Here is a 16,873-nt window from a genome sequence, read left to right on the forward strand (position 1 = left end):
TTCCATAGCTTCTGCTCAATTCCTCTGGTACTTGAAAGATGATATAGCATTATGGCTAACTTCTTGAACTCTGGTGAGAGATACAGCTGGGTTTGCATTCTGGCTTTGCCTCATTTTCTTTATCAACAAAATAGGGATTAAAATAGTTATACCTTTATTGATTGAAATCTCTATCTCTAACCTGGACTGCTCTCTTAGGGTCAGTTATGCATCACTGTCTAATGGGTGTATCTGAAGGTTATCCTAGGCAATCTCAAACTTAATATACGTGTCCAAAGGAAACACATCTTTCTTCCCAAAACTACATTAACTGTAGCATCGTCATCTTCCTAGCCAATCTGACTTTATTTTAATTAATTTATTTATTTATGTTTTGGTTGCACCCTGCGGCTTGTGGGATCTTAGTTCCCCGACCAGGGATTGAACCGGGCCCAAGGCAGTGAAAGTACAGAATCCTAAGTACTGGACCGCCGAGGAATTCCCCAATCTGACTTTAAAACTCTCTCCTTTGCGCTTTCCTGGTGGCGCAGTGGTTGGGAGTCCGCCTGCCAATGCAGGGGACACGGATTCGTGCCCCGTAGGCCCACGTACTGCAAAAAACAAAAAAGCAAAACTCTCTCCTTTGCCTTCTCACCCAGTTGTTGGCTACAAAAGAAAGGATATTCTCTACTATATTCATAGTCACTGTGTGCCAAGTTATATCACTTTTGGCTCCTTAACACGAGGGAAGTGTTAGAGGGATTGCCCCTTTCCTTCCCCCTCAGTTCCATATTTACTGCCCTAGTTTAGTTCCTTCTTATTATCTCTCATAGACCTTTCCTATCACCTTATAAACTATTCAAGGATAGGAACTATGATTTGTTACTTTTGTATCCTCTCTCTATGCCTGACTTAAAAGGTATTTAATAAATATTTGTTGAAATGAGTTATTTATTTATTTATTATTTATTTATTTTTGGCTGCACTGTGTGGCATGTGGGATCTTAGTTTCCCAACCAGGGATCAAACCCCATGCCCCCTGCAGTGGGAGTGCAGAGTCTTAACCACTGGACTACCAGGGAAGTCCTGAATCGAGTTATTTATATTAAATTTCTCTGTGAAGACATTGGGAAACATTTCCCAAAGATATGGAACTTGCAAGAAGGGCAAACTTTTAATAGCCTTGGAGCATGACTTAAAGGTGGTCATAAAGTCAGTAGAGGGTTCCCCTGCAACAGGGTTCTTACTCTGCTCCTTCTGCCTGAGAGTTTCCAAAAAGACAGCAGCAATGCCAGCCCTGGGTATTTTGGCTTTATTGTCTTGAGATTTTTGAGTTTCCTTTATTACTTACTTTCTTTGATCTCTCTCTCCTTCCTCCTCATTTCCTGGATCTCAAAGAGTCTTAGCTGTCAGCTACCTGCCAGCTAAATCTAAGTGTGAATTCCACTCAAATGCTGAAGAACGTTCAAGTAGTGTACTGGAAAAACTAATGAAGACAGTGGGACAAGAAGGCTCTGGCTTTTCATCTCTGAGTTGCTTCTGAAGATATCCTTACCTTGCTGATGATTATAACTGGTCCTGGTCAAGTGCCTAGAGAGCAGAGGACCTTAGTGCCTTCTTTCTCTGAACTTTTAACTGGGAAACTGGGGTGTCTCAGAGCCTACATCACAACCTTCAGACACTGACTCTTGCTCTGCTTAGTGTCTTTTCACCTCCCAGATGCAATCCCCCTTCATGTCCACAACCTAAGTAGTAATGAACATGTATTGGGCATTTAGTATGTACCAGGTAATTTTTTTTTTTTTTGCAGTACGCGGGCCTCTCACTGTTGTGTCCTCTCCTGCCGCGGAGCACAGCTCCAGACGCGCAGGCTCAGCGGCCATGGCTCATGGGCCCAGCTGCTCCGCGGCACGTGGGATCCTCTCAGGCCGGGGCACGAATCCGTGTCCCCTGCATCGGCAGGCGGACTCCCAACCACTGCGCCACCAGGGAAGCCCCTGTACCAGGTAATTTAAATGCATTTCCTCATTTAAACCTCAAAACCCTCTTATGAAGTAGATACTGTTATTATTTCCTGGGAAATAGAGGTCACGTAGCTTGCCCAAGGTCACAAGTACCAGAGCTAGGACTCAAGCCCAGGTGTGATAGGCAGATTTCTAAGATGGCCCCCCAATGATCCTGCCTCCTGGTGGTATTCATGTCCTGTGGAATTCCCTTTTCTTGAGTGTGACTTCCTTCTGATGAATAGAATACAGCAAAAATGAGGAGATGGCACTTCTGTTATTAAGTTAAAAAAGATTGTGACTTCCCTCTTGCTAGTAGACTTTATTGCCTTCTCACCTTGCACGCTTTGAGGAAGCAAGCTGCCATGTTGAGAGGTCCACATGACAAGGAACTTAGAGCAGCCAATAGCCAAGAAGGAACTGAGGCTCTCAGTTCAAGAGCCCAGGAGAAGTTGAGACCTGCCAACAATCATAGGAGTGAGATTGGAAGTGGATCATTTTGCAGTCAAGCTGAAACTTTGCTTGCAGTCTGTCAGAAACCTTGAACCAGAGATTCGATTAAGCCATACCCAGATTTCTGACCCATAGAAACTGAGATAATATTGAAATAATTTCTTTAATTGACAAAGATTTTTTAAATGTTACTGTTCAGTGTTACACAGTACATATCAGTATATCACTCCCAGGTTGCTGATGGGAAACATGCTTGTACAGACTTTTTGAAGTCAACATGGTATATATATTAAGAGCACTAAAAAAAAAAAAAAAGAGCACTAAAATTGTTTTTAATTAAAATTTTTTTTATTGAACTATAATTGATTTACAGTGTTGTGTTAATGACTGTTGTACAGCAAAGTGATTCAGTTATACATACCTATACATTCTTTTTTAAAATATTCTTTTCCATTAGGGTTTAATCATAGGTTATTGAATATAGTTCTCTGTGCTATACAGTAGGACCTTGTTGTTCAGAAACTGTGAGATAATAAATGTTGTTGTAAAGCACTAAAGTTTTGGGTAATTTGTTACATGACAATAGGTAATATACCAGGTGAATCTGATTGGTTTCAAAGTTCACGCTCTTCACAATTTTATTAGGTTGTTTCCCACTACTCTATACTGTTTCCAAGTGAGGTTGACTTTCCATCCTTTCTTGGATGGCCTCTGCATCCCCTAGGAGAATCCCTGGTTCCGTAAGAGGTTTGTTTTTTGTTGTCTCCATTCTTAGTTCCAGAATGCAGAAGTTTAACACCTTTTTAGTCTCTTGCTCTTGAGGTTAGGACAGCTGGGCTAAATAGCTAGATATTTCAACCTCCAGCAGCCCAGAGAATGCCCAATGTTTTTAGGGTCAGGCATCTTTGTTAACTAGCCTGGCTCAGCTGCCCCGCTCAAAATCTTTCTCAGGGTATTTCTCCAAATTTGGACAAACACTGCATAGGCCAAGTCTTCTTTCCTTCTCCAGGTTCCTACTTATATCATTTGGAGTGTCACTCTCTCCAAATGCTATATTCCAGTGAGAGGAGTCATATGCTAACTAGGCTTGTTTTTGGAGGGCAAAGACGGTGTTACATTAATATAGACCCTCCCTAGGTCTGACAGGCAGAATCCAACTGGACCAAGGGCTTGCAAACACGGAAACTTGAGCTGATCTAATGAGGACTTAGAAAGTACCTAGTCTAATGGTGCTCAACCCTGGCATCACAGAATAATCTGGGGAGCTTTTAAAAGGTAGGATGCCTGAGCTCTACCACAAACCAATTAAATCCAAAATGTGGGGTGGATGAGGTGTTGGATCTGTACATGATATTATGTGCATTCCTGTTTTCTGCTCTGGTCTTTTTCACTTCCTCGCATGTATGTACATCATCCTGCCAGAAGTCCTCAGTTTAAAATGACTATCTTCTCTCCATTCTTCATTCAATAAACATTTACGGGGCTTCCCTGGTGGTGCAGTGGTTGAGAGTCCGCCTGCCGATGCAGGGGACACGGGTTCGTGCCCTGGTCCGGGAGGATCCCACATGCTGCAGAGTGGCTGGGCCCGTGAGCCATGGCCGCTGAGCCTGTGCATCCGGAGCCTGTGCTCCGCAATGGGAGAGGCCACAGCAGTGAGAGGCCCGCGTACCGCAAAAAACAAACAAACAAACAAAACAACATTTACGGACTGATTACTATAAACTAGGCACTATATACTATATACAGACATTGCAAATACAATGGAGACCATGAAAAAAGGTCTAGATGAGAACTGAGGTCTCCAGACATCTTCCTTTAGGCTGTCTTTTTTTTTTTTAAGGAGGGTGAGACATTTGTTTAAAGTTTATTATTATTATTTAAAAATTAACTATAGCCCATTCTTTTAAAATTTTTTATTTATTTAATATTATTATTTTTATTTTTGGCTGCTTTGGGTCTTCGTTGCTGCACGCGGGCTTTCTCTAGCTGCGGCGAGCTGGGGCTACTCTTCCTTGTGGTGCGTGGGCTCTAGGTGTGCAGGCTTCAGTAGCTGTGGCACGTGGGCTCCGTAGTTGTGGCTCCGGGTCTCTAGAGTGCAGGCTCAGTAGTTGCGGTGCACAGGCTTAGTTGCTCCGTGGCATGTGTGATCTTCCCGGATCAGGGCTCGAACCTGTGTCCTCTGCATTAGCAGGCGGATCCTTAACCACTGCGCCACTGGGGAAGCATAGTAGCCCCCTTCTTTATTGAGGTATAGTTGACATATAACATTATATTAGTTTCAGGTGTACAACATAATGATTTGATATTTGTATACACTGCAAACTGATCACCACAATAAGTCTAGTTACCATCCATCACCATACAAAGTTTCAAAAGCTTTTTTTTCTTGTTAAAGTCCATTTTTTAAAATTGAAGTATAGTTGATTTACAATATTATGTTAGTTTCAGGTGTACAGCAAAGTGTGGTACGATCTTTTTAAATTGTTACAGTAAGCTGCAAGGGATAGACTCAGAAGGAAGTCCGATAGTAATTCTCAATGAAAAGAATCTGTTCTTGGGTGGAAGCCCCGCCCACGTGAGAGGGGCAGAAGGCTTCAATTCCCGCCCCACACAGGTGAGGGGGAAGCCCGCCCCTCTCTGCAGTAAGCCTAATTAGTGTGCGGAGCCGCCTTCATTCTTTCACTAAGAAAAGCGGAAGGGGACCCCACCTCCTACGTGCCCGTGAGGGGGCGGGGTCGGCGGACTGGGCGTGAGTTGATTGGCTGGGAGGCGGGGCGCCACGGGTTGGCTCTGTCCCGGCGCTCTCCCGGATCCCGGCTGGAGTGAGGGGAGGGTGTCCCGGTCGCTCTTGCCTCTCAGCGATGGCGCCGCGGTGCCGCGCCCAGTCTCCCGCCTGCCGGCCGGTACTCACCACTATCGGGAGCCCGCTCAGACGGTGAAAATTGGAGCGGGTCTGAGGGAGCGGCGGGAGGCTGCCTGCGAAGGGGACCATGAGGAGCGGCGAGACCCGTGGGGTCGATAGCGGGAACAGCTGCTGCACCTGCTGAGAGGAAAGAGGGAGCGGCCCGGCGCAGCTGCGGGGCTGGGACGCGGCGGAGACTCGCCGGCGCCTCGGCCATGTCGTTGCTCTGTGTGCGCGGTGAGTGCGCGGACTGGGGTGCAAGGGCGGACGTCTCCCTGGGGTCTCCACGGGCTTCCAGTGGGCGTCGGGTTACCACCTTTTCCAAACTTTACGTCCCATCCGTGCCTCGGGGAACCATTATGTTAACTCATTTTTGAACATTTAAAGAGTTCTTTCCATTCTCTCTTGTTTTTCCTCATGCTCCTATGAGGGGAGGGACTGTTAGCTCTCCGTGCCGGTGGCCATGTGACAGTGTTGTTGGCTGGCAGGCCCAGATCCTATTAAACAGTGTCTGGCGCTCTCCTCTAGCGAGAGTGAACGAGCTAGGGACCGCGGATAGTTGGTGTCTGTTCATAGCGGGCAGCCCCCTATTCTTTTCTTCCTTCTCCCTGCACCGTAAAACCTCAGTCGGCTTAGTAGCAGGTTCTTTTTAATCACGCTTTGAACGTGTAGTGGTACAGCTGTCACATCCCTTCTTCCAGCGTATTTCTTGGCTTGCACCCCTTTATTGCTTGCCTTTGTCCCCTGCTCCTTCTGTGGGTTCCAGGCTAAGAATGTGCTCATATTCGACTTGGAAAGGTGTGTCGGCTTCTCTCCTTTTGGAGCAGAGCATAAGAAGTATGATTTATCTATTTACTTCTATCACAGTAACTAAAGGTGAAGTCCTTTATTGCCTTTCCACTGACCCACCTAAGAAAATATTTTAAGGCAAGAGCTTTGGGATTTAAGATGAGGCAAGGTACATGGACTAAGCTCCATGAGGGTAGAGACTGTTTCTTAATGGTTTTTGTATTCCGGGTGCCTGACGTAGTAGAAACTCAATGCTGGTTTTGAATGAATGCAGGGACTGTGATTTTAGAGATTATCTGATCAGAAAAAGCAGGGTTTGGATTACCCATTGAATTTGATCTTGGGAAATTCAAGTTACAGCCTATCACATCTGTGTTGAGCTAGGTGGAATAAGGTGGCTTCGTTGTGAGTGAGAGAATTTATCCACAAGAACCTTTTCCTGGATAGAGTTCATGTTTCTTTTGGCTCTATGGATTAGAAGCATTGTTGTTTGTGATCTCTGTTAAGCGTTTCCCCCAGCTTCTGGCAAATGGAACTGATTTCCTCTCTTCTCTTCCACTGTTGTTAAATCTGCTTTAACCCAGAATGGATTTGGCTCTTTCCAGGGATTATGAGACACACAGAAATTTTCTTCTTTCATGGTTGATTTTTCATTAATGAGAATTTTGCTTTGATTTTAGTAAGACATTTTCTCTCAGCAGCTGGGAATCTATTATTTCCTTTAGATCCCTGCTGTTGAGTAGCAGGATTTGGGAGAGGTTGGGTTTTGCAATGTCTATTGGACAGTTTAAATCTCTGCTGCCACACTGTATTACAGAGCTAGCCCTTATGCAAGATTCTTCAGGCAGGAGCATTATTGAACCAGAAATTCCTATTTAATTGAATTTAAACTTTAGAGAAGGAGCTGCTGCTGTTTTCATTTGTTCTCATATCAGGAAGCTTTCATTTTCTAGAAATTCTGTTAGCTAACTAAACTCTTTCTTTTTAATGTTACATTAGTCATATTTCTCCTTTTGAACCTGGAGGATTGGAGACCAGCAGGTCATTGTCTTTTGAACGTAGATCCTGAAGATTATTAATTATGGAAACAAGTGGCTACCTTGTACAGAAGTAGTCATATTAAATGGCAAGGTATTCATGCTGGAGAAACTTACAGAAATGGATCAAAATAAATCTTTTTATTTTTAAAATATTTTTGTTATTTATTATTATTTTTTTTAATAGATCTTTATTGGAGTATAATTGCTTCACAGTACTGTGTTAGTTTCTGTTGTACAAGAAAGTGAATCATCCATATGCATACATATGTCCCCATATCCCCTCCCTCTAGAGCCTCCCTCCCTTCCTCCCTATCCTACCCCTCTAGGTCATCACAAAGCACCAAGCTGAAAAATAAATCTTTTTTAAAAAAAAATTTATTTAATTTATTTTTGGCTGTGTTGGGTCTTCGTTTCTGTGCGAGGGCTATCTCTAGTTGTGGCAAGCGGGGGCCACTCTTCATTGCGGTGCGCGGGCCTCTCACTATCGCAGCCTCTCTTGTTGCGGAGCACAGGCTCCAGACGCGCAGGCTCAGTAATTGTGGCTCACAGGCCTAGTTGCCCCGCAGCATGTGGGATCTTCCCAGACCAAGGCTCGAACCCGTGTCCCCTGCATTGGCAGGCAGATTCTCAACCACTGCGCCACCAGGGAAGCCCTGAAAAATAAATCTTTTTAAAGTGACATTCCTTGTATTATATTTTGGCAGTTAGGAATGTTGTTCATATTCAGAAAGAAACCTGTGTAATGATATTATATAATAACTCAATTTTAGTTCATCTATCTTGGAGTAGAATTGAATTAGAAACTTTTTCCATGTAGTCAAAGACATACTGTGTTCTTGGATTGGAAGAATCAATATTCTTAAATTGACCATACTACCCAAGGCAATCTACAGGTTCAGTGCAATCCCTATCAAATTACCAATGGCAGTTGTCACAGAACTAGAACAAAAAAACCTTAAAATTTGTATGGAGACAGAAAAGACCCCAAATAGTCAAAACAATTTTGAGAAAGAAGAACAGAGCTGGAGGAATCATGCTTCCTGACTTCAGACTATACTACAAAGCTACAGTAATCAAAACAGTATGGTACTGGCACGAAAACAGACATATAGATCAATGGAACAGGATAGAGAGCCCAGAAATAAGCTCACACACCTATGGTCAATTAATCTACAACAAAGGAGGCAAAACTATACAATGGAGAAAAGACAGTCTCTTCAATAAGTGGTGCTGGGAAAATTGGACAGCTCCATGTAAAAGAATGAAATTCGAACATTCTGTAACCCGTATAGAAAAATAAACTCAAAATGGATTAAAGACCTAAATGTAAGACCGGATACTATAAAACTCTTAGAGGAAAACATAGGCAGAAGACTCTTTGACATAAATTGCAGCAATATTTTTATCTAGAGTAATGGAAATAAAAATAAACAAATGGGACCTAATGAAACTTAAAAGCTTTTGCACAGCAAAGGAAACCATAAACAAAATGAAAAGAAAACCCACAGAATGGGAGAAAATATTCGCAAACGATGTGACTGACAATACCTTAATTTCCAAAATATACAAACAGCTCATACAACTCAATAACAAAAAATAAACAACCCAATCAAAAAATGGGCAGAAGACCTAAACAGATATTTCTCCAAAGAAGCCATACAGGTGGACAGTAGGCACATGAAAAGATGCTCAACATTGCTAATTATCAGAGAAATGCAAATCAAAACTGCAGTGATAGGGCTTCCCTGGTGGCGCAGTGGTTGAGAATCCACCTGCCAATTCAGGGGACACGGGTTCAAGCCCTGGTCCAGGAAGATCCCACATGCCGTGGAGCGACTAAGCCCGTGAGCCACAAGGCACAACTACTGAGGCCCGCCTGCCTAGAGCCATCAAGGCACAACTACTGAGGCCCGCATACCTAGAGCCCGTGCTCTGCAACAAGAGGAGCCACCGCAATGAGAAGCCTGCACACCACAATGAAGAGTAACTCCCGCTCGCCACAACTAGAGAGAAGCCCACATGCAGCAACAAAGACCCAACACAGCCCAAAATAGAAATCAATCAATCAAAAAAACCCACAAAAAACCTGCAGTGATGTATCACCTCCCACTAGTCAGAATGGCCATCATTAAAAGGTCCACAAACAGTAAATGCTGGAAAAGGTGTGGAGAAAAGGAAACTCTCCTACATTGTTGGTGGAAATGTAAATTGGTGCAGCCACTGTGGAAAACAGTATGGAGGTTCCTTAAAAAACTAAATATAGAGTTACCATATGATCCTGCAATCCCACTCCTGGGCGTATGTCTGGAGGAAACTCTAATTCAAAAAGATACATGCACCCCAGTGTTTATAGCAGCACTATTTACAATCATCAAGACATGGAAGCAACCTAAATGTCCATCGACAGATGAATGGATAAAGAAGATGTGAGATATATATGTACACACACACACACACACACACACACACACACACACACAGAGTATGGAATATTACTCAGCCATAAAAAAGAATGAAATAATGTCATTTGCAGCATAGAAGGACCTAGAGATTATCATATTAAGTGAAGTAAATCAGGCAGAGAAAGACAAATACTATATGATATCACTTATTTGTGGAATCTAAAAAAATGATACAAATGAACTTACAAAACAGATAGACTCACAGACATAGAAAACAATTTGTGGTTACCAAAGGGGATTGGGGGAGAGAGATAAATTAGGAGTTTGGGATTAACATATACACACTACTATATATAAAATAAATAAACAACAAGGACCTATTATATAGCATGGGAAAGTATACTCAGTATCTCATAATAACCTATAATGGAAAAGAGATCTGAAAAAGAATACATATATATTATAACTGAATCACTTTGCTGTACGCTTGTAACTAACACAACATTGTAAATTATACCTCAATTTAGAAAAAAATTTCAAACAGTATTTAACCTGATGTAGAATTTGGCAAACTGGTATTGATTTAATCATCTCCAGATATCTCAATCAAGAAGTCAATTTCTTGGTCTAACCTGCCTATTCCCTGCAGGTTAAGGGCTCTCAATAGTCTGACTCCAGCCCTCCTTTTGGTCCTATGTTCTTGCCTATCCTTATTAGCACTAACTTTGTTCATTCCTGCCTTGGCAGTGTTCCACATTTATACTCTCTGAAATAGTCTTTTTGTGTTTTCCGCTTATCAAAAATGTATTCTTCATTTCCCAGCTTACAGTCTCAACTTTTATTGTTGAAAATGTCCTCAGTTCCTCAGTCCACAGTGATCTTTCTTCTTTACACTCTTTAAACTCTTAAATGCCTTAAAACATAAATTACTTATGGTCTGAACAGTGCCATTAAATTGACAATGAATTGTATACCGCCTAGCAACTAGTCTTGTGCTGTGCTCATGGTGACCCAAACAAAGGAGATAAAAGCACTAGTCAGATCAGTTCTGGAATTTTGTGTTCAGTCAGGGTATTTGATTCTAAGAGGCACACTGAGAAACTGGAATTTCTTCAGAGAAGAATAATTAGAATAATGGTGTAGAAACCATTTGATGAATTGAGAGGTTTAGTTCTTGAGAAGATTTAAGAGGGGGGAGGATCATAATAGTAAATGAAAATTGTCTAAACTCTCGCTCCAGGGGACAGAACTAGGACAAGTTGACCAGTGGTTGAAAATGATAGGAAATTAGATTTTAGCTTAACATAAGGAAGAACTTTAACAGAGTTGTTCTTAACTAATGGCATGGACTACTTTTGAGGATTTTTTGACATAGGATACTTTAAGCAGAGACTGAATGAGTGGTAAACGGAATTTTGACGTTGAGTGGGACGTTAGACTTGAATTTTAAAAAACACCCTTTTATAGAATTCACTTAGTCTTTCTTCAAACATTCGGCACAGCTTTCTTCACAATACTGATATCTTTTTGCTTCCATAGGAGCCAGTACCACATAAGCAACTCCAGTAAATTAAATCAATGATTTTCTTTAACTTTTGTTGTCTTGGTGTTCATGACTGTTTTCTCCAAACAAATAAGCATTTTGAGAATTGAGTCTTTCCATATTTCTTTGTAACTGCCACAGTGTTTATAACTGAGCGCTGGATTTCTCTCCCTAATTTGAACCAGAAGTGACTACACTTGACTTGTTAAAAAATCAAAAACAAAAAAATAGTCTTGGAGGTATAAAAAGCAATATATGCTAATATATTGTTAATCATAGAAAATTGAGAAAATGCAGAAAAGTGTAAAAAGGAGAATAAAAATCATCATGGTCCTGCCACCCACTCAACACCATTGTTAAGTTTTTTGTTTATTGCTTTCATTGTTTTGTTTTTATTATAGAGATAATATATATGCATGATAAGAAATTCAAACAATTTAGGATGTGAAGTTAAAGGAAAAAGTTCTCCTGTCTCCATTCCCTATTCTTACTCCCCAGAGGTAACTACTGTTTACTCTTTCTTGGCCATCATAGAAATTTTCATTAGGTATGAGTATATAGATTCTACAGTTGGAGGTATACAATATTATTCAACTTTTTAAAAAGCTTAATGATATATTTTCCTATAAGCTTTTTAAAAAAAGATTTATTATTTATTTATTTTATTTATTTATTTTTGGCTGCATTGGGTCTTAGTTGCAGCGCACGGGCTCTTCCTTGGGGCGCATGGGCTTCTCTCTAGTTGTGGCGTGCAGGCTCCAGGGCCCGTGGGCTCTGTAGTTTGCAGCACTCAGGCTCTCCAGTTGAGGCACGTGAGCTCAGTAGTTGTGGCGCGAGGGCTTAGTTGCCCCGTGGCATGTGGGATCTCAGTTCCCCGACCAGGGATGGAACCCGTCTCCCTTGCACTGTAAGGCGGATTCTTTACCCCTGGACCACGAGGGGGGTCCCTCCTATCAGCTTATGTGAGTTTAAATCGTTCATTTTACTGGCTATGGAGTACTATTCCCTTATATGAGCATATATAATTTAACCAGTTTCATATTGATGATCAGAATTTTTTTTACTATTATAAATTTTGCCTTTATAAACAATATAATTTATAATTTTGCTACTATAAACAATGCTACAATGAACATCCCTGTAGATGGTTTTATTATGTTTGGAGATCGCCAATCAGCTTTCCACCTGGTCTTTCTGTGTGATTTGCTCATTGCTGTTTTCTTGGCATAATAATTACACTCACCTGGACCCATTAGCAAACCAAGTGCCTCAACATCTCTCATATCAGTAATCCTCTATTAGAAGCAGGTCCTTCACCAGTAGGTAATATTTTATGCTTACCAGAAATACCAAAGACCTCAGCTCTTTTAAGTTTGACCTGTGATTTTCCTGTACTTTTCTTGTTTATCTTCTTTGTATTATTTAAAAATTATTTTTTCTATATTGAACATTTATTACTTGTGTTTTTAAAACAGAACAAAACAATGTCACTAGTGATGAGAACTATACCAAGTCAATGTATGTTGTGACTTGCCCTTAGAAAAGCTTATCATAATTTATCACTACATATCAGCCATCTAACTAACTGAACAGATACTACTGGGAAACTCTTAGGAGGTGAACTCTGATGGACACTCAGGACACCTATTGATTGTGGGTTAATTCTAGCCTGGGGAGACTCCAAAGATATATTTTGATTTACTGCCACTCTGGAAAGTAGGAATAGTAATTATTTTAGAGTTTTTAGGTATAAGAACAGGTTGCTCAAGTGCTTTCTTCTCATTTCTCCAACATTGTCATCTGCCTCAGCTAAATCCTTGCTGCTACGTTTTCATCACAACATGGTTCAAGTAGTCCCTGCCCTTACAGGCAGAGTAGCTTCTGGGTGTCTTTTGCTTAGCTATGGCATCAGGAAGTTGATTGTGCCTTGTCTGAGCTAGGCAGAAGGGGGAAAGGACCAATTTCCTCTGCCAAAGATAGTGTCATAAATTGTGTTCTTCCTTATAAGCGGTACATTCTGTAATTTTTTTAGTTTCTAGAGGTGGGGTTTCTGGAAGTTGCACTCTAGGCCAACAGACTGAGTGTTTATCCTATTTTACCAGTGCTAGATATTTCAGATTTTGCTATGTGAGTTTGTTTAAAGTTTGGGCTGTGTATCATTAGTAAATATTTGTTGAGTACCTTCTCTGTGCTTGTTATGTAGTAGATAAGAGCCCAAGCAATCTACATAGGTCTTAAAATATCTCCTTTCTTAGATAAACTCAGAATCCATTAGGATTATTAGGTCTGATTTGGGATAAGCAGAGTAAGTTAAGTTCCTGCTAGAGCAGGGAAATACCACACTATTTTTTCTAACTTTTAAAGCAAGATTCTTTAAGTTTGGGAGGTGTTTTATACATACCTTATAGTGGACTGTCTTTAATAAAGTTCAGAGAAGATTTGATAGTTGTATATTAAAATTTTTTTATTGACTTATAACATGTATATTAAAATACACAAATCTTTTTTTGATTAGTCATTCATTTTAATTTTTTAATTATTTTATTACATTTTTGATATCTTTATTGGACTATAATTGCTTTACAATGGCATGTTAGTTTCTGCTTTATAACAAAGTGAATCAGCTATACATATACATATATCCCCATATCTCCTCCCTCTTGGTCTCCATCCCACCCTCCCAGTCCCACCCCTCTAGGTGGTCACGAAGCACCGAGCTGATTTTCCTGTGCTACATGACTGCTTCCCACTAGCTATCTATTTTACATTTGATAGTGTATATGTATCCATGCCACTCTCTCACTTTGTCCCAGCTTACCCTTCCCCCTCCCAGTGTCCTCAAGTCCATTCTCTATGTCTGCATTCCTGTCCTGCACCTAGGTTCTTCAGAACCTTTTTTTTTTTTTTTTTAGATTCCATATATATGTGTTAGCATACGGTATTTGTTTTTCTCTTTCTGACTTACTTCACTCTGTGTGACAGACTCTAGATCCATCCACCTCACCACAGAGAACTCAATTTTGTTTCTTTCTATGGCTGAGTAATATTCCATTGTATATATGTATCACATCTTCTTTATCCATTCATCTGTCGATGGACAATTTAGGTTGCTTCCATGTCCTGGCTATTGTATATAGAGCTGCAATGAACATTGTGGTACATGACTCTTTTTGAATTATGGTTTTCTCAGGATATATGCCCAGTAGTGGGATTGCTGGGTGGTATGGTAGTTCTATTTTTAGTTTTTTAAGGAACCTCCATACTGTTCTCCATAGTGGCTGTATCAATTTACATTTCCACCAACAGTGCAAGAGGGTTCCCTTTTCTCCGTAGCCTCTCCAGCATTTATTGTTTGTAGATTTTTTGATGATGGCCATTCTGACTGGTGTGAGGTGATACCTCATTGTAGTTTTGATTTGCATTTCTGTAATAATTAGTGATGTTGAGAATCCTTTCATGTGTTTTTTGGCAATCTGTATATCTTCTTTGGAGAAATGTCTATTTAGGTCTTCTGCCCATTTTTGGATTGGGTTGTTTGTATTTTTGATATTGAGCTGCATGAGCTGCTTATAAATTTTGGAGATTAATCCCCTGTCAGTTGCTTCATTTGCAAATATTTTCTCCCATTCTGAGGGTTGTCTTTTCGTCTTGTTTATGGTTTCATTTGCTGTGCCAAAGCTTTTAAGTTTCATTAGGTCTCATTTGTTTATTTTTGTTTTTATTTCCATTTCTCTAGGAGGTGGGTCAAAAAGGATCTTGCTGTGATTTATGTCATAGAGTGTTCTGCATATGTTTTCCTCTAAGAGTTTTATAGTGTCTGACCTTACATTTAGGTCTTTAATCCATTTTGAGTTTATATTTGAAAATACACAAATCTCTCGGGCTTCCCTGGTGGCGCAGTGGTTGAGAGTCCGCCTGCCGATGCAGGGGACACGGGTTCGTGCCCCGGTCTGGGAGGATCCCACGTGCCGCAGAGCGGCTGGGCCCGTGAGCCATGGCCGTTGAGCCTGCGCGTCCGGAGCCTGTGCTCTGCAACGGGAGACGCCACAACAGTGAGAGGCCTGTGTACCGCAAAAAAAAAAAAAAAAAAAGAAAATACACAAATCTTAACTTGTATGGCTCACTGGATTATCACAAAGTGAACACACTTATGTGACCACCACCTAGGTCAAGAAATAGAATACTACTAACACCCCAGAAGCCCACCGTACCCTTCCTCTCAGTCATTACTCCCTTCCATCTTCCCAAAGGTAACATTATCCTACTCTAACACTGTAGTTTAGCTGTTTTTAAAAAATTAATTAACTTTATTTTTTAAGAGCAGTTTTAGGTTCATAGCAAGATAGAGTATATTTTGCCTGTTTTTGAGCTTTTTAAAATTGAGGTATTATTGACATATTGAACTTTTCATAAATGGAATTATAAGATATTTCTTTTGGGCTGCTTCTGCTTAACATTATGCTTGTCAGATGCCTCCTCTTGATGCATTTAGCAGTAGTTTATTTTTATTACTGTGTAGTATCTCATTGTATGAATATGCCACAGTTTATTTACCTTTGCTGGACATTTTTGTTTTCCATCTTGGACTATGATTTTATAATACCACTCCAAATGTACTTTGTATCTTTTAGTCCTACCTTTGTATGTCTATCTGATATATATATATCTGGGATTAAAATTTCTTGGTCATTGGTTATGTTCAACTGTAGCTGATAATATAAAACAGTTTTCCAAAACCTACCTCCTAGTAACTGTATTCCTAATATTCATTTTTTAAAAAAAGGGAGTTTGGCCAGGTTCTCAAACTACTTCACAGGCATTAATACATACTTTTTACATGTTAATCCTGTAGGCTTGGTAATGTCTTTTTTTTTTTTTTTTTTAATGACCTGACGAGATCCGTTATGCTCAAAATGATGCCTCACATCATTTGTGGCCCTCATTTTTTTTTTTTTTTTTTTTTGTACACGGGCCTCTCACTGTTTCGGCCTCTCCCATTGCGGAGCACAGGCTCCGGATGCACAGGCTCAGCGGCCATAGCTCACGGGCCCAGCCGCTCCGCAGCATGTGGGATCTTCCTGGACCGGGGCACGAACCCGTGTCCCCTGCATCGGCAGGCGGACTTTCAACCACTGCGCCACCAGGGAAGCCCGGCCCTCATTTTTTGAAAGAAATATTGAGTTCATGTTTATGATGCCTAACAAGATAACAGCATAGCCCCTGAACTTAGTGACATTACATACTTTTAAAAAAGAATATCATTTTCTAAAGAGATCAGTTAACATATTTTTATTTTTGCAACTTTTCTGTAAGTCTGAAATTGCAAGATAAAAAATTTAAAAAAATTACTGACATGAGAAAATGCATGTGAAAATGGAGCTCAATGAGAAAAGAAAAAAGGGGTGAGGAGAATGGTCAAATGGTATGTAACTATATGGGGGAAAAGGCTGAAAAGATACATATCAAGATATTATCAGTGAGAGGCTCCTAATGGCCAAAGATGGGCAAGTTGCAATATCAATAAGGATAACAACCACAAGAATTGAAGCATATCAACTATGCTTAAATCCATGACTTCATAATACTGAAAACAACAGCAACTAATAGGTAACTATTGGAGGATACTAAAGGACCAAATTTTTTGATGAGATTTGAACTGTCACAGAAGAGCAGTGAGCTCCATTTTCCTAGGGCTATTGAAAAATAACTTACTTCCTTCTGTATAGAATACTTAGGTGTAGCTGCTTCTGATGAGGAAGCTT

General features: G+C 40.6%; 1 protein-coding gene across 13 annotated transcripts in view; it reads left to right on the plus strand.

Moving 5' to 3' along the window:
* Positions 1–5,209: 5,209 nt before the first annotated feature.
* Positions 5,210–16,873, plus strand: part of UNC13B (unc-13 homolog B) — a 217,056-nt gene continuing 205,392 nt past the window's right edge. For 6 of the 13 annotated variants that reach the window (XM_089913350.1, XM_089913354.1, XM_089913353.1 and 3 more), the window contains exon 1: positions 5,232–5,574. In XM_089913350.1, the coding sequence (XP_089769476.1) occupies positions 5,553–5,574 (22 nt within the window). In that variant the 5' untranslated portion in view covers positions 5,232–5,552. Of the gene's footprint in view, positions 5,575–16,873 lie in introns of all 13 variants that reach the window. The other 7 variants (XR_016393585.1, XM_089913351.1, XM_089913355.1 and 4 more) reach the window with 4 other exon arrangements.

Source organism: Delphinapterus leucas, chromosome 6 (assembly GCF_059928025.1).
Source record: "Delphinapterus leucas isolate spDelLeu-1000000601 "Yukka" chromosome 6, BTC_Dleu_Yukka2, whole genome shotgun sequence".
Taxonomy (NCBI): Eukaryota; Metazoa; Chordata; class Mammalia; order Artiodactyla; family Monodontidae; genus Delphinapterus; species Delphinapterus leucas.